The 19165-nt window shown below is 39.9% G+C and overlaps 1 protein-coding gene across 1 annotated transcript in view; it reads left to right on the top strand.

Annotated features, from left to right (window-relative positions):
* The window catches only part of ube2h (ubiquitin-conjugating enzyme E2H (UBC8 homolog, yeast)), a 106350-nt gene extending 89035 nt beyond the window's left edge, over window positions 1-17315 (top strand). Inside the window, exons 5-7 of the mRNA XM_048553793.2 lie at window positions 2414-2466; window positions 15589-15717; window positions 16323-17315. Coding sequence (XP_048409750.1) covers window positions 2414-2466; window positions 15589-15717; window positions 16323-16447 — 307 coding nt within the window. The 3' untranslated portion in view covers window positions 16448-17315. The remainder of the gene's footprint in view (window positions 1-2413; window positions 2467-15588; window positions 15718-16322) is intronic.
* Window positions 17316-19165: the final 1850 nt, after the last annotated feature.

Here is a 19165-nt window from a genome sequence, read left to right as displayed (position 1 = left end):
TTTTGGAGCCGTTGTATATCAGCTAAATTTGAAACTTCCTGCAGTCTACCCGCAGTAGGCTTGCTACTTTGTACAGGAACTTCATATGACTCCTTTGGATCTTATAGTACCCGTGATTTATTTTGTTACTCATGGCTGGGTCACATTTTCTGTTGCACTCTTCTGCTCAAAAGGAATAGATTACTGTTCCAATGCATGCACTGGTTCCTTAAATATTAGCCATTGCCTATTAATGGAGTTGTCCAGCCTGTCACAGCTGACTCATCCTCTAACCTTGCAGTTTCTTTTTTGGGTTTAGGACTCCAGTTTCAGATTGGGTTGATTTTAAACCCAAATGAAGAATTATATCAATTTACTGTGCTCACTTGTTCCCTCAAGGACTTCTCACAAGACTGTTTTAAATAAAAGCCTTCTAATTGCACACCACTGAATTAAGGATATCCTGTTCCCTAGTTGGTTCTTCAATGTACTTGTCTAAAAAGATACTGTTCACACTCTAGGAATTCATCCATTAAGAATTCATCCACTGCAGTCTGACTGCTAACATGGTTAACTTAGTCTCTATGTAGACATCACCCATGGTAACTGTAACACCCTTTATTGCATACATTCCTAATTTCCGGGAATGCCACTCTTAATTTATCACTACTATTTGGAAGCTTGTAGACAGCACCCATGAATATTTTCTACCCCTTTTTGCTGCTTCATTACAAATGTTTTTAAAATTGTTTTTGAAACTTAGTTCAGTATAATCAAAATTGCAGTCTAATACAACTGAGGGTGGAGTGAATTCTTCAGTTCAATTTTTCTTTTTATTGAGCTTATTCTGTTCAATGTTATTTCTGGTTCATTGCCATCAATCACTGCTGTAAGCAGACCGCTTTTATAGAAATAGACATGTACTGCCTTATATCTGTATATTTGATGGCAAAACCCAGAGGTGCATCAGTCATCCATCCGTAAGAGCTAAGCTAGAGGTTCATGTTTTCTCACATGGGTCATGCCATTGTAGAGCGAAAAACATCATGCTTAAATAAGACCAAATGTTAATCAGTTTGAAATAAGGCAACTTAGAAGTTCAATGTACAGTTCAGCAGTTACCCACAGTTAAACAGTGCAATTTATAATGTAAAAAGTAAAGGTAAAGTCACCATAGCCTTGCGGACCATAGGACTGCTCTCCATAGAGACAACTGGTTTTGTTTTAATCTGAAGGTCACCACGCCTTGGAGAGGGGAGGGGTTGAGAAAAGTCCTTCACCATCACCTCAGCTCGTGTGGGAATTGAATTTACACTAGCACCATTCTGCACCTCAAACTGAGACTAAACTTGTGCAGTGTAATATAAAACGTGCACTGCTTCCCCAGGCCAATGGATTGTTCTGTTTCACTTGTTAAGATGACTTCTGGTTACTGACTAAAATTTCTAACAGTTTCGTTTTAGCTTTGACAAAATATCTTCCATTTTTCTCTTTAGAAACCTAACTACCATTGCTGTCTAATTTGGATATGATTTTTATTTCCTTTTTTAATCCCCTCCTGCTTTGCAGCAGTAAAATGAAAACTACTTCTGAATGCCAGACATTGAGACTTCCATTGCTGTGGATGTACGGTGTTTATCGATTGTCAAGAAAATCTAATAATTGCTTTTTAATCTTGTAAAAAGTGACTCCATTGGTGTACCATTGATTCATCTAGCTCCTCTTTTGTTGTACTTGTTTACATCAAAATGTTTTTCACACAGTTTGAAGACCATTCTTTGCAAATCATTTAAACTTGGCAAAACAAAGCAAAGTGACCAGTCTTCATTTTAATACTAAGGATTAGTAATATTACATTTAGCAATTCAGATCCTTAGATTTTAAGTGCCTTGGTGGCTTGTGTGCATTTTGAACACTTGAGATATTTGGCAGTTTTTCATAACGAAAAGTCATAGCTCTGAAGTGTAATGGCTTCACTGGCATTTGTGTTCTGGTAGAAATAGTGATTAATCTCCATAGGTATTCTCCCTCACCCACCTGTACAGCATTTATTGCATCTATCTCCAGATTCTAAAAGGAGCATTGATCTAGGGGAGAAGTTCTGTAGCCAAGATGAAGGTGTGTCTCTCTCTGCAAATATTTTTATATACCCAATTAATCATGCTGAAAACTGTATTCCTTTATCGTCACAGTGACTTTACTCTTTCTTCCATTGTTGTGGACAGTTTTCCTTAAACCATGCATTGCAAGTTATTAGATAAGAAATATTTTGGCATTCTGATCTCTATTAAGGAGAGTGTTCATGCGTAGAACTCAGCCTATTTTGAAGGTTGCTGAATGTGGCTCTAATGTGGTCCTTGAATAAGGTTGTGTGTTACAAGATTTGATTTTGTCTAACTTGTTTCAGGCATCCCTCTTTCACTTTTATTTCTAGATCAGGAACCGTATGTCTAGATGTAATTAACCAGACATGGACAGCTCTTTATGGTGAGTATTAAAGACAAATGGGAATTTTAAAATCCATTTTTCTTTTAACTGGATGTCAGCTGTAATCCTGCAATGAGTGGAGCTAGAGTTCCTGTCTTGACTGTTGAGGTAAGAGCAAAGTGACTGTATCCTAGGTATATTTCTGCTCCGCGTAACTGATCTTGCTGTTGTGTTTCCAAGCCTAGCAAACTGCAGTCTGTCATGGGCTTAGCAGAATGATGCTAGAAGCCAAGATTGAAACATCAACTTATTAGCATTTAGTTTTGTACCACTTTATTTACTCATTCTATGGAATGTGGGCTTTGCTGGCTGGGCCAGCATTTATTGCCCATCCCTAATTGCCCTCTAAGTGGTGGTGAACTTCCTTCTTGAAGTGCTTCAGTCTACTTGGTGTAGATACACCCACAATATTGTTAGGACTGGAATTCCAGGATTTTGACCTAGCAAAAATGAGGGAATGGTGATATATTTCAAAGTCAGGATGGTGTGTCGTTAGGGATCAATGTATCTGATGCCCTTGTTCTTCAAATGATAATGATCATCGTTTGGAAAATGTAGTTTCTGGGCCCTTGGTGAATTCCTGCAGTGCATCTTGAATATGGTGGGGACTGCTATTCCTGTGCATTGATGGAGGGGGTGAATGCCTATGGGTGTGGTTCTGATGAAGTGGTTGCTTTATCTTTGATTTGTCAAGCTTCTTGGTTGTTGGAGCTACATCTGTTGAGGAAAGTGAGGAGAGTTCTATTGCATTCTTGATTTGTGCCTTATAAATGGTAGTTGGGAAGAGAGTGCCTCACTGCAGATTAGTAGCCTATGACCTGCTCTTGTGATATACAGTATTTGTATGGCTATGCCAGTTCAGTCTCCAGCTAATGGGATATTAATCATGAGGTATTCAGCACTAGGAATGCCATTGAATGTCACAAGTTGATGGTTAAATTCTCTCATTGGCGATAGTCATTAGTACTTGTGTAATATGAATGTTATTTGCCAGTTGCCAGCCCTAACCTAGATATTGTCCAGAATTTGCTGCAGAGCAGAAGTGATGAAATTAATCTCTGTTCAAATATCTTTTATTCCAAGATGGATTTGAGATGATTTTTTGGATTGGCTTAACTGCTGAATTTATTTTTATTATAGGCTATCCCTCAGTATTTAGTAAAATGGTTGAATTTTTGTACCCTGCTTTGACTTTATTATATGCCTCGGTGACTATTGAAAAAAATCAAACTGCAGTAAGAAACAGCAATATTCGATGCAGACAACTGGATGGCAGCACAAGTTGGAAATGAAATGTTTATAAATGAGAATTTGTTGCAAAGCAGTGTTTTTTGGATTCTATCATTTATTGTTTCATGAGAGGTGTTTTACCATTGTGCTAACTCTGTGGAGCTGGAGGAACACAGCACGCCAGGCACCATCAGAGGAGCAGGAAAGTTGACATTTTGAGTCGGGATCCTGGCAGCCTAGCCTGATGTCTTCCTCCAGCTCCTCCCCACACTATCTCTGACTCCGGCATCAGCAGTTCTTACTATCTCAGTGAACTTTAACATTTGTGAAGCTGTTTTGAAGTGGAGATACAGGGACGCATTTCGCATACACTTGATTAGGAATAGTAGGCAGAAGTATTTTTTTCTAATTGGAAGCACAATTTTTAAAATGTTATAGTTTAGGCTTGTTGATTTTTTTTTGAAAGGAGAAATGCAGCGGTGTAGTTTCAGAAGAGGAAGGAACATTGTGGGGCTTGGCCTTGATCAGTCAGCTGAAAAAAATCTTTGGCGAAATGAGAACACAGCACAATCAAGATTTTTAAAATGCTGAGAAGATGCGATCATGTAGCTGTGAAATGATTCTGTACAATCTGCAGCAAGCTGCTTGCAGGAAAGGAATATTGAGACTCTTCAAATTGCAGTAGCTGTTTAGAATGGGCAACAATCAAAAATAGTCTTTGTTTCTGAGAGAAAGGAACTAGTGTTCCTTAGCAGCTGGTTTTGAAAGCAATTAACCTAGGATAAATATAGACAAATTAAATATATCATGGAAGATTGATTCAGTTTTTAACATAGTAATGCCACCTGTGGAATAAAACTGCTGTCAGAAAGAAAAGCTCCTTGTGTGCCTCCTAGTGTGTTGCTATATGGTGTGAATGGGCCTAGCAAAGGCCTTCAGAATTCTCAGTGAAGAGATACTCTGTCAATTGACATCAGTTATTAACTGAAACAGTTCCATCTTTAATCTGCATTATCTTCAAAATGCTAGTTTCAGTACTTCCTGGATCTCAAACATTTTAGTGTCATGCAATCCAGGATGACATGCAATTTTCTGGAATCATCTGGCTGAAACTTTATTGTAAACAGAAGCTTGATTAAAACACTGTTCAGTTATGCGTATTTGTGTGCCGAGTAGTAAATTAACAGAAGTGGAGGGTCAGAGTTCTGCCAAAACTGATCAGCTTTTGGATTGCTAATGGAACATTGTCTCACTATTTTGCTGCAGTGCAGTATCTAACACATGACATTTTTACCTTTCTCCTTACATCCTTTGAATTGCGAATTAAGGTAGTTAAATATTTAGCTACACTGCTGCATATTATCATCCTTAGATGAGTTTTACCAGCAGTTAATTTGTTTTAACCTGAAGAGTAAATTTCTGACAGTTAGAGCTTTTAGAGTCAGTTGTACAGCACAGAAACAGACCCTTGGGCCCAACTCGTCCATGCTGACCAGATATCCTAAATAAATCTAGTCCCATTTGGTCTATATCCTTCCAAACATTTCCTATTCATATACCTATCCAGATGTCTTTCAAATGTTATTATTGTACCAGCCTCTTCCACCACCTCATTCAATGCACGCACCACCCTCTGTGTAAATGTTCCCCCTTAGGTCCCTTTTTTTTTTAAAAAAATATCTTCTGCCTCTTTCCTCAAACCTGTGCCTTCTAGTTTTAGACTTCTACAGTGGGAGCCGGAGCTTGGCTATTCAGCTTGCCTGTGTTCCTCGTGATTTTATTAACCTCCATAAATTCACCCCTCAGCATCTGCCCCAGGGAAAAGAGCCCCAGCCTATTACTTCCATATCTAGGATTTGCCACCTGGCTGACTGACTGACTGGTTTGGAGATCTTTCTTTAAGTTGCCATTTCACAAGTTTAAGTGGCTATGATGTTTGGGTTGTGAACTTGTATGTTGGAAAGTGGTTGAAATGCCATAAGCAGTGAGTGCCACTCTGAAGTTTTAGGGAAAAAAATGTCATGTGGTCCGAGTATTATGTTTGAGTAGTTGCAATCGCGCTGATGTTGTCAAACAGTAGTCCATGTAAAAGTAAATGAGACTACTTGGACATTTTTAGATCTGAGAAAAACCTGATTTCTGATAATAAATGATTAATGTAGCAAAGGGGGTGTCCATTTGGCGCCTTGTTACAATTCTATTAGTCAGTCGAATGATCCATTTTCTCTTTCCTTATAATACATTTTAAAATCCCTTTAAACATGTTTTTTCCAATTCCTAAAATGTTAGTATTCAATTTGTTTCCACCACCTTCCAAACTGGGCCAGATTTCAGAAAATTTAAGTTTTGTGTTGCATTTTGGTACTTGCACATTTTACAGGAGTATTTTCACACCTTGCAAGATGAGATACAAAAATTTTTTTTGTTATTTGTTATTATGATCAGGTCTGAAGGATGTGGGTTCAAATCAATTTGGGAACTTGTTTGCAAAATCCTTGTTTACTACTAGTGCAGTGCTGACTTCAACTGGTTACCATGTCTGCTTTCAGGACAATTCAAAAGATCCAATGGCTTTATTTTGAAGAAGAGCAGGCGAATTCTCCACTTCCAACAATGTATACTCCTCTATTATCATCACTTGAAGCTGTTGTCACATTACTATTTGAGACTTTATAAGCCACTTTGACCTTTTTAAAAACTTCTTTGAAAGTAATCCTGTGACTATCAAACACTTTGACTTCTGAGATTGAAAGGTCCTGTTGCAATGCAAGTATTTTTGTATCACCCTCCTAACTGTCCACCCCAGCCCTAAAACATGCACCTAAAGTTTAGGTTTCACAATTAGATTCATAATCTAATTTTATTCCAGCCCAATAATGTGCCTTAACCAAGTTAACACTCAACACTCCATATAGTATTGGTATGTTTTCCTTTCATCTCTCTCGTACAAACCATTTTATGGCCTCTTTGTATTAGAGCTAGTCCTGCGATAGCACATTATTATGCTGTAAACCCAAGGAATTGAATTCACTGTACTTCAACTTAAATGCACAGCATGGCAGTCAGCAGCTGAAAAGAGACTAGATAGATTTAGCCAATTGAAGGGTTTCTGTTTCAGGTGTACTTTAGTAACAGACTTGCAGTAATATTCAAAGATCCCACTTCCTACAGACTAAGGGGGTGGCCATGGAATCCCCCAGGGCCCAAGCTATGCCTGCCTCTTCGCAGGATACGTGGAATGGGCCGTCTTGCACAGCTGCGCTGACACTATCTGCTGTACCTGTGTGCTACCTTTGTTTTGTTCGCGAATATCCAAAGTCCCTTTTGGGTTGCAGCATTCTGCATTTTTTCTCCACTTAAAAGATACTGTTCTTTTGTTCTACCTTACAAAATGAAAAACTTTGCAGTTTATCCTTATACTTTGTTTACCAATTTTTTTGCATTCTCCCTTAAACCTATCAATGTTCATCTGTAAACTGTTTATATTTGTCTCATAACTTGCCTTTCCACCTATTGTTGTCATCTGCAAATTTAGCTATAGATTTGCTCCCTTCCTTGAAGTTATTAATACATGTTTAAACAGTTGCAGTGCCAGCACTGATCTGTGTGAAACACTATTGATTGCAGGTGGCCAAACTGAAAAATATCCTGTCCTGAAATGGTGACCCCTGAATTCTATATCTGGAGACACCCTTTCTGTGTGCAGTTTAGAAACACTAATCAGGAGCTGTGCACTTCAGTCATGTCACCCTCACTCTTCCGAACTCCTGTGAAATCAAGTCAAGCATGTCCAGCCAATACTTCAAAGATAATTCACTTATCCCAGGAATTAACTTGGTAAACCTCCACTGAACTGCCTCCAATGCATTTACACCATCCTTAAATGAGAAAATCAAAAATGCACAATGTTACAGATGAGGTCTCACCGATTCTCTCTTTTACTAAAGCATATCCTTGCTTTTACTAAAAACCAAAAGAACTGCAGATGCTGTAACTTGGGAACAAAAACAAGAACTGCTGGAAATGCACAGCAGGTCTGGCAAGATCTGTGAAGAAAAATCACTTAACATTTTTAGGTCTTGTGACCTTTCTTCAGTTCTGTTTTTGACCTTTGTACGCTCAATTTCTCAAGTAATAAAATATAGTACCCATTAACCATTTGGATTATGTGCTGTACCTGCATACTGCCTTTTGTGATTCAAGCACCAGAACACCGAAATCCTACTGCGCCTCAATGTTGCATTTATCTACTTTGAAAAGTACCGAATATTACTTTAATAGAAACCCTATTCTATTACTAAAATATTCTGTATATTCTATTATCAAATTGAACAGCTTCACATTTCTCACTACTGCATCTGCCAGATTTTTTCCCCACTCAACCTATTTATGTAAGTCTGCAACTTACTTGTCGCCTTAACATTCTTTCCTACTTATCTTGATGTAGACTGAATTTAACTGCCATGTCTTTGCTTTCTCATCAGATTTGATGGATGTAAATTATAATTTTTTTTGTAATAAGTTTGATGTGGCACCTTATCAAGTGCCTTTGGAAAATCCAAGTATGATGTGTCCACAGGCTCCTCTTTATCCTGAGTAACAGCCTGTTACTCCATTAGAGAACTCAAATAAAGTGGCTAAATTGTGTTTCCCTTTCCCAAACCCATGCTGACTGTTCCCAGTTACCTTGAGTTTTTCTAAGTGGGTAGCTATAATTTCTCTAACAACTGATTCATTCTTTTCTGAAGAAGCGTCCCAACCTGAAACTTAAACTTTCCAGCTCCTCTGCTGCCTGGCCTGCTGCGTACCTCCAGCTCCACACTGTTATCTCAGACTCCGGCATTGGCTGTTCTTACTGTCTCTGATTCATTTCTTTCCTACTTTAGATATAAAGCTGACTGGCTTACGGTTTCCTGTTTTCAGCCTCCCTGCCTTGAATAGCAGGGTTATCATTGCCTCTTTGCAGTCTTTTGGAACTTTCACCTGAATCTGGAGAACCCTGGAAAATTGACCTCCATATATCCACTACCTTATGAGCGACCTCTTCTAAAACCTAAGTGTGAAGTCCATCAGGACCTTGAGATTTTTTAGCCTGTAGCTTCTTCAGTTTGCTTAATTCCATTTGTGATTGTAAGTTCACCAGGTTCCCCTCTTCGTTCAGTCTCCTGATTTACAGCTGTCCAATATTTTTGTTTCCTCAGTTATGAAAAGAAAAGCAAAATTTTCTAATTTCATCCTCCCTCTTCCTTTTGACTACTATTAACTCACCATTCTCACTTGGACCAACGCTGAATTAATTAAATTACACTTTTTTAAAAAAAATGCATGTAGGAACTCTTGCTATTAGTTTTTAATATAGCTTCCCTTTGCACTGTATTTCTTCCTTCTGATTAAACGTTTTGTCATGACTGTGCCACTCTTTATATTCTGATCAGTACTTGACCTGCCTCTCATCTTTGTGCAGTAATTGTGCTTTTTCTTTAAATTTGTTGCTTTCCATAACTACTTCAATTAACCATAGATCTTCTTTCCTTTAGAGTTGTTCTTTACAATAGGAATGTACTTTGGGTCTTCTAAAATATCCCTTGAATGTGTGCAACTGTCTTGATTGTCCTCTTGCACCAATTCACTTCAGCCTGTTCAGCCATCATGTCCAAATTGTTGCCTTTGTTTAAGCTTAAACTGCTAGTCTTAGCCCCAGTCTTCTCCCTTATCAAACTGAATGTAAAATTCAATATTGTGTTCAGTGCTGCTCAGGGATCCCTGAACTCTGCGATCATTTACCTTGTTACATTGTGCAACTACAAATCTAATGATCTGCTATAACAAGAATTAGAGCTGGATGAACACAGCAGGTCAAGTAGCATCCGAGGAACAGGAAGGCTGACGTTTCAGGCCCAGACTCTTCTGCTGTGTTCATCCAGCTCTACACCTTGTTATCGCAGATTCTTTAGCATCTGCAGTTCCTACTATCTCTAATATGATCTGCTCTCTGGTTGGTTCAAAGCATATGCTGCTCTAAGAAATATTTTTTGAAGCATTCTTAGAAACTCTTCCAGGCTACTACTGTGAATCTTTTATTTATATGTGGATTAAAGTCATCCATGATTATTTCCATCAATTTTCTCTCACTCTATTTCCTCTTGTATGCTTTGTCTCTCATTATGGTTAGTGTTAGGGGCCCCAGAGACCATGCTCCCTAATGACCTCCTTTTCCTCTGCTATTTGTCATTGCCAATCACAACAGTCTGTTCTGATTTCCTGAACCAAAGTCATCCCTAACTAATGCATGTGTGCCAAGTTGATTTTACAGTGCTTCCCTTCCACCTTTACGTAACTTCCTATTTTTATTGAATGTCATATTCCCAATCCATGCTTTCCTGAACCCATGACTCTGAAATGGCTGCCAGATCATATTTATTCACTTGTGTGTCATATCAGTTCACTTATTTCATGCATACTGCATTTATACAGATACAGAGCTTCCAGTTTTGTTTACATCTGTAACATCTAATCCTGGTGTATTCCATGTTTTTTTCCCCTTCTGTATTGTTTTGTCTGTTTTATTTAACACATCTTTCCATGTTTGAATCTTTTCTCCCCTACTCCTTGGGTAAAGCCTTCTCTAATTTGCTAGTTATGCAGCTCACAAGAATGCTGACGCAGCATAGTTGAAGTCTGGACCTACTTAATGATATTGCCCTGTTTTCTTTAGTCCTTGTACCAGGGGCCTTTGCTAACATCAACCTTGGAACCATGTCTTCATCCCTCTAATTTTATGTACCCTGTACCATTTGCACGCAGGTTGGGTGATAACCCTGCAATTGTAAACTGACGTTCTGCTATTTATCTTAAGCCTGTAGCTCCACAACTTATTTTGGTGCCTACATGCATCATAACCGCTGGATACTCCCACTGCATGTTCCTCTCTGGCTGTGAGCAATTGTTCTGAGTCCTGTTACCAGGCTGACAGCGCAGCCATCTCAGCTCTGTTTGTGGTGCACAGGATGGCTGTCAACACCACCTCCACCCACCCAAACTATACTGTCATGTACTACAATTACTAAATTCCTTGTTGCTATTCCTGCTTCAGTGGGCACCTGTGCAACAGTTGTTTTGTCCAGCTGCCCTGTAGCCCCTGCTGTCATCTGAACGTGCTGAAGAATCCCAAACCTGCTGGGCAATTGCAGAAGCTGACACTACTACACTTCTCCCCCGCTTCCTGCCTCTCTATGTATGCACTTTCGAGGTCCATGCACGGTAGCAGCTTCTGGAACTGAAGTCAGTAGTTTGATACACTAGTTGGCCTATTAGAACTTCTGAATGCTGTGCAGCTGCGTGGCTTAAAAGAACCACCCACCCTCCTGCAAAAATTCCATCCCCTATTCCTAATTCCTCTGCCTCCGCCGCATCTGCTCCCACGATGAGTCATTCCACTCGTGCACATCCCAGATGTCCAAGTTCTTCAAGGACCGCAACTTTACCCCACAGTGGTCGAGAACGCCCTTGACCGCGTCTCCCGCAACACATCCCTCACACCCTGCCCCCGCCACAACCGCCCAAAGAGGATCCCCCTTGTTCTCACACACCACCCCACCAACCACCAGATACAACGCATCATCCTCTGACACTTCCGCCATCTACAATCCGACTCCACCACCCAAGACATTTTTCCATCCCCACCCTTGTCTGCTTTCCGGAGAGACCGCTCTCTCTCTGACTCCCTTGTCTGCTCCACACTCCCCTCCAACCCCACCACACCTGGCACCTTCCCATGCAACCGCAGGAAATGCTACACTTGCCCCCACACCACCTCCCTCACCCCTATCCCAGGCCCCAAGATGACTTTCCATATTAAGCAGAGGTTCACCTGCACATCTGCCAATGTGGTATACTGCATCCACTGTACCCGGTGTGGCTTCCTCTACATTGGGGAAACCAAGCGGAGGCTTGGGGACCGCTTTGCAGAACACCTCTGTTCGGTTCGCAATAAACAACTGCACCTCCCAGTCGCAAACCATTTCCCCTCCCCCTCCCATTCTTTAGATGACATGTCCATCATGGGCCTCCTGCAGTGCCACGATGATGCCACCCGAAGGTTGCAGGAACAGCAACTCATATTCCGCCTGGGAACCCTGCAGCCTAATGGTATCAATGTGGACTTCACCAGTTTCAAAATCTCCCCTCCCCCCACTGCATCCCAGGACCAGCCCAGTTCGTCACCTCCCCCCACTGCACCACACAGCCGGCCCAGCCTGTCTCTGCCTCCCTAACCTGTTCTTCCTCTCACCCATCCCTTCCTCCCACCCCAAGCCGCACCTCCATCTCCTACCTCCTAACCTCATGCCCCCTCCTTGACCTCTCCGTCTTCCCTGGACTGACCTATCCCCTTCCTACCTTCCCACCTATACTCTCCTCTCCACCTATCTTCTTTTCTCTCCATCTTCGGTCCGCCTCCCCCTCTCTCCCTATTTATTCCAGAACCCTCACCCCATCCCCCTCTCTGAAGGGTCTAGGCCCGAAACGTCAGCTTTTGTGCCCCTGAGATGCTGCTGGGCCTGCTGTGTTCATCCAGCCTCACACTTTATTATCTTGGATTCTCCAGCATCTGCAGTTCCCATTATCACTGATTATTGCTACCCTCTAGGTCCCCTCACCTGCCTCAGTTGCAGTCAAACCCTCCTGCCACTGACCAAATCAAAAGTCCCTAATGCGAGTGATGTGATTGCGACTTGATACTTAGAATCCAAGTACATTCTGTCCCCCTTCTACTCCAGCTGTAGCCTTCAGTTCAAATTCTGAGCAAAGCTGTTGAACTTCACCCAGTCACTGCATATGTTTGCTCAGGATTGCAATGGTATCCATGAGCTACCACATATTGCAGTCTTGACACATCTCCTAACTTGCTATCCCTTTGAGTTTTAATTATTGTTCACCTATGTTGTCCTTTAAACTACTTCATCTCATGACAAAATATGTAATTTACATTTTTTAAATCGAGAAAAGGTTTTTAACTACGAAGAGTCACTACAGCTAACTCCTTTCACTATAGCAGGACAAGAATCAAACAGCTAACTCCTTTCACTATCGCAGAACAAGAACCAGCTCCAGTTAATCTAGAGATAGTAGGAACTGCAGATGCTGGAGAATTTGCAACAAGACCCGAAATGTCGGCTTTCCTGCACCTTTGCTGCTTGGCCTGCTGTGTTAACCCAGCTCTACGCTTTGTTAAATTAATTGAAGATAACAATGTCTCTGTCTATCTGCCATGCAGTCCTTTTCTTACCTGCTCCTTTAGGTGACTTCCCATCCTTGCTGTCTGCTGATCAGGGTGATGTTGGGTGCTTATCATGGAGTTGTTCTCTCACCCGCTCTGTTCGTTGCTGCTGACTCCCTGCCTTGGATTCTTTGCTTCGCCTTGTCTGCTCCTCTGTTACTAGATTATTAATGTTACAGGATTTAGAATTGGATACTAAGATTACATGAAAATCAAACTCAAATTACAAAGACTGAAATGAGCATAGCATCACTGAATACAGGTGAGCTATACTATTTAAACCAGTCTAAATTCATTGAACATTCATCCTCAGAGGTCCTAATTCTCTTCTAGTGCTGCAGCTTATTGCTTTTGAATTTATTCTATGCCTGTTGCTCAGTATTCTTTTAGTGCATTAGTCTGTAAGAAAGTGTTATGATTTGTTCTAAATCTGCTCTTTACTACTTATAACCTTCCCAAATTTTTAATTTTATAGTAGTATTCTGGACTTATCATCCAATAACTACTGTCTCGCACACCTCAGACGTCAGCTCTTTGTCGTCTTTGAAAGAACAATTGTCTATTGTCAAAACATCTGATACTAAAGATCAGTTTCAATGCTTTTTTTTAATACATCACCTTCGGTGTTTGACTGTCTCTTGTTTCTGAGCAGCCAGAACCTGGTGTAAGATAGTGTAGTTTGGATTAATGTGCTGAACATTTTTCTTGATTAAGATTTCTTCTGATTTGTAACAAATGGAGGTGCAGTATTTGCTGTACAATTCAGCGTCAGTTGATTTCTTGACTGCTCCTGTCATTGGTTGAACGTTGTCTTTTGGGACACTTAAGTCTCATTCAGCTTTATTGATCGTTTATTCCATTTTGGGCCTGTTTTCCTTTTATGTGCATTTGAAATTGTCATCTGCCCATTTTTTTTGTGCAAATTATCCTGTAATTTCTCAGTTGCCTGTGATTTCATTGTGCCAAATTTAAACAATTTGCATTGGAATTTGAGCCCATGTATTTGCATAACTGCTGAACACTGGTAATTACAGTTAATATCATTTTTTCCATCTCAGTAAAGTTCTTTCAGCAGTGACTTGAATTGATTTGGAAGGTGTGAGAAGAATGATAACTGACTTGAAGGCCAATCGCATGCAAGAGAGCTATGCTATTAATGACAGCTTAAATTCAAGAGTGATCAAAAATCAGTCATTTTATCACATTGCCATCTGGCTGTCCAAATCAATCTGATTTCAGTTCTTTGGTATTCCTCATCAAATACTCTAGTATTTTCCCCACAATCTCCCAGCTAATGCTTTGAGGGTCCATGTCATGTTGATTTATTTTTCATGATGTAGTGCTTTTTTTTCGCACTGTCATAAGCTTGCCTGTATGCTGTTTAATCATCCACATACAGATGAGCCACTGGGATATGAGTTATTGGGCTGCCTGTGCATATTCTGGCATGAGTTGATGCTTTCAGAAGAGGACATTGAAACTGATAAGACGTATGGCAGTTAAACAGACTGCATACTAATGTGCAGTCTCCCATTTAGCTTTGCTCATATTTTTCCATGGTATGTTATTAAAAATGTTCTTAAGTTTAAAATTATTGCAGGTGGTGCTATGGAAAATATCTGTGGAAATAAGTGGAGAAAGAGCTTATTGCTTCACTACCACCTAAAATCCAGAGGGTGATACAAGACTTTCAAGAAGGAGAGAGAAACACATGCAGTATGATTTACTTTGTACTTGTGGCTGTGAAGAGCACGATAGCATAATTGACTGTTTGTTAATGGTGCTGAAAGAGCAAACAATACATCTGTATAATAATACTTAGTGGACATCAGTTTCTCACTCCCTGAATGTTTTGTAGCTGGCCCTGAAGAACCATTGAGAGATTTTGTGACGAGTATTCCAGAAACCCAAACTTGTTTTCCACTTCCTTTAGATAAATTTCGGACTAGAAAAGCTATTTTGCTCAAAGCATTCTTAATCAAATAGTGATCACCTCATCTGTTGTGATGCAGAAATGCATTTACCGCGCTCTCTCCCTTCAACATTTTCCCTGATTGAAGCCTGTGGAAACAGCAACGCAGCCTGTACATGGGTAGTTTTGAAATATTTTATTTTGGGTATGTCATTATTGGGTGATTTCAGATATGTAGTTTTATGTGGTCACTGGCTTTGACAAGGTGAGCTGAAAAATTTGGTCATCACTACTCCTAGATATGTGAACAGCTAGGATCATCCTAATTTACCTTAACACAATTTGAGTTTGCTTGTGTATAGTTGAAGATTCCTGAAATTGGACAGTTGCAGTCTGTGTCTAAACTTCCAGTAAGTAAGTGGACAGTATATGCTGCCACAGTCAAGGAAGTAGAGATCCTGTGGGTATTTCTCCATGTTTGGTTTCAGGGTTCCTCGGGTATGGTGGTGTTCACCTATGTATATCTGACACCCTGCTCGTCGAACAAATCTTGTTCAAATTCCTGATCATTTTATACTTGGCCTATCATAAACATTTATCTCAAAAAGAATAGACTGCACAACGTTTGTGTGTTTTTAATCATCCCACTATAGTTTTGCTATTGCGTAAGGAAGTAATGTGGCTTGTGAATTTTTCCTTCTAGACCTCACCAATATATTTGAGTCGTTCCTGCCTCAGCTGCTGGCCTATCCAAATCCAATTGACCCTTTAAATGGTGATGCTGCAGCAATGTATCTCCATCGACCAGAAGAGTACAAACAGAAAATAAAAGGTAAGGGTTACCTTATTTGTATTAAAACTGTCCAAATATGGTCCAAAGTTTTATGGTTGTGGAATTAGGACATTATTTGGAATTCAGTGCTGGTATACAGTTCTCCTTTATGTTAGCAGCAGCATGGCTAGTGACACAATCTAACCTCGGAGGAAGTGAAGTGTGTGTCCGTGGACTTTACCCAGTGAAGCAATGCTATCTGATTCTACATTCTGCTGGCAGATCCACAAAAAGCACTACCCTTTCAGTCTCGTTGCAAAGCTGACTAATGTATTTTTGCAACAATTTGTTTTTATTGCTACACTTGGAGATTGAGAATTCCAAGTTACTGGGCTTTGAAGTGGTTTCTTAGCTGACATGACCCTCAACAGTAATGAGGTGAGATTGTTGCTTTGTACTAGGAGGTATCCTGAGCCTAGGTCAATAACAAGCAAATTAACTAGTCATTCACTCTATTTGCTGTTTTGTACAGTCTTGCCATGCTGCATTTTCCTTTGGTATCTTATGAATGCATTTGACTTTTTTGAGAAATTGCTGTTGCTATAATAAATGCAAGTCTTTTTTATTTCTTCCCTCCCTCCTTCAAACCCCAACACTCTTCTCAGAATATATCCAGAAATATGCAACAGAAGAGGCGCTAAAGGAACAAGAGGAGGGTGCGGGTGAAAGTTCATCAGAGAGTTCCATGTCTGACTTCTCCGAGGATGAGGCCCAGGATATGGAATTGTAGTATCACCACCCACTTTCAAAGAGACAGACTATATAATTTCCTAACCATTGAAAAGCAGACTATAATATTCATATTTAAAAACAAAAAGCAAGTTTTTTTTATTACTAAAACCAGGTTTTTATGGATAGCATTGGTATATTATCACCCTAGTTTTTTCCCCTCTCCTTGGTAATTTCTCCAACTTGAAGTGCATCTTACCGCACATTCCACTAGCTGTGAGGCCCAAATGCATGCTATCTCATAACTTTGGTATACCTAACTTGTAACATGTTTTGACCCAAAAATGGAAGAGAGCAAGAAAAAATGAACAATGGATTGGTGCAAAGCGGGATATCAACCAAGCAAGAATGACTATTTATGCTGTCTGCTTCTTGATCAGTAAAAAAAACAGCGCTAGAGAGAACAGAGAAAGTTTCAATAAAATCGAAGCACAATGGAAGGTTTATTAGCAGAAGAAAAACTAACATTATTTGCTCTGCATGTTTTTTGGTTTCTTTTTATTTTTCCTCGTGAATAAAAATGGACGTACAGATTACACATCCTTTTTTTTATTGTGGCATGATATGGAAGAATACAATTTGTTTAGGACTTTGGTTCGTAAAACAGATTTAATTATTTAAAAAAAAACCTAGTGTTTGTGGCTTTAACCTGAAGGATAGTATTAAGTAATTACTAGGTAGTGGTGAACTTGATTACTCTAATTAGCACATTGTATTATTATTGGGGAAATACTTGCTGGCACCCTATCTTGCTATATAGATTTTTTTTTAAATGGCCTATTGCTATGTGACTTATACCTGTTTGACTTATTTAGGGTTAGTTAGTATGCTCGCTGGTGATTTCAAATAAAAAAAAATGTATATTTTCATTGTTACAATAGTTGATTTGACATTGATTGAAATTTTTTCCTGCATAGGATTCTGTGCCAGCAATTGTAATTACAGCTGTACAACAAAGGGACTTTGGATCCTCCTCCTCACAGCTTGTATTGATTTTTGATCTACCCCCCTCCCATTTGTGTGAATTTTGTGCTCATCAAGACGAGGTGTGGAATATTGGGGAATAAAAACTTCACGTTTGACACATTCACTGAATGAACAAATCATGTCTAGTTGCAAAGCCTGTGGCTGTGCTCCTTCTAAAAGAGACATACTCTCACCCAAATTGTCAGAAGATAGAGCATGTGGCTCAGCCAGTTTACCCAACATATCTGGATTGTGTCTTTAAAAGATTTCACCAGATGCTGTCCTGATTCTATTTCTCACCCATGTACCTGTGCCCTTTCATTGCAACCCAACCATGTCCAGAGTAAACTTGCAACACCATTTAGTTTTGAGTTTCATGGTAACCGGAATGAGAGTTCATAGCATTTAGAAACTATACATCAGCAGAATATTTCCCACACACTAATCTCCAAGTACAGCTTTGTTCTGTGCTGAAGCTGCACCAATTATTTTGGGTATCAACCAATGAAGACTTAATAAATCTGAATTCAATTCAATTCAGTTCCAGATGAAGGGCCTGCAGCTTGCTCACAACAATGCCCACTTCCCTGGATCATCCATGTTTATATAGAGCTTTAGCAAGCACGGCTGCTTAGCCGCAGTTTTAGTGTTTGAGTCTAATTTCCAAAGAGTCTTTTGCCGTTCTTAAGTGTTAAAGAATCTGCACATGCTGTTTGTCTGCATTTCAGTTATGTTTTGTGTTCCATGTCATTTAAGTCTTGACATTAACTTTGGGAAATGGGCATCTCAGTTGTATGTACCATTCCATTTGTGACAGAAATTCGGATATATCATTTAAATTAATGAAACGAGAGAAATAAACAGTGCAGATATGGAGTGAGAAAAGACTTACTGTTTCACATCAGTGCTATAAGTCCTGACAAAAGGCCATCAACCCCCAAAACTTTAGCTGTTTCCCTGTTTTGTTTTGGTTCTACCTGACCGGCTGGGAATTTTGAGTATTACATTTCTTGTTTGCGTTTCCAGTATCTGTAGTACTTTGGTTTTGATTCTGAGAGAGCCTGGATTGGGAGTATTAAAGGACTTTCTCATTGGAGTGTTCAGTTATTGTTGTTGCCTGATTGACTCCACTGCTCCTCCTGGGTTATTCTGTATGCTGCAGGTGTCACTCCTTCTGTAATCATGACTGGTATTTAGTTTGTGGAGTATGAGAGATTTTGGCCGTCAAGTATAATCTGAATGTTTTTGTGTTTCTTGACCACAGTCGACATGGCAGCCTGGTGATTCTGGTTTCTGCAGGAGGATGTTTGGGCGTCTATAATTTGTGAGCCCAATGAAGATTAGCACTGGAAGAAAGCCTGACAAAATATTAGACTGTTGTCTCCCAGGGTACAACTGTCTAAAGACTCTTGCTGACTGTTTTGGAAGTTCCTATCCCGGAACTGCTGGGAGTGAGGAAAGCTGGTCATGCAAGTGTAACATCAATGGATTAGCAATCCAGAGGGCTGGGTTAATGGTTTGGAGTCATGGGTCCACATCCAATCACGGAAGATAGTGAATTTTAAATAAATAAAATGCAGGATATGAAATTGATCTTGGTTATGGTGATATTTTTGTAAATATTCATTTGGTTCACAAATATGCTTTAGGTGGGAAAGTTGCCTTTCTAGTCTGGTCCATGTGGTTCCAGACCCAAGTATTTGTTGTCGACTTCTAGCTGCCCTTTGAAATGGTCTAGATAGCATCTCAATTA

The sequence above is a fragment of the Stegostoma tigrinum genome, chromosome 25, assembly GCF_030684315.1.
Source record: "Stegostoma tigrinum isolate sSteTig4 chromosome 25, sSteTig4.hap1, whole genome shotgun sequence".
NCBI lineage: Eukaryota > Metazoa > Chordata > Chondrichthyes > Orectolobiformes > Stegostomatidae > Stegostoma > Stegostoma tigrinum.
This window is presented reverse-complemented; position numbering and strand designations above follow the sequence as displayed.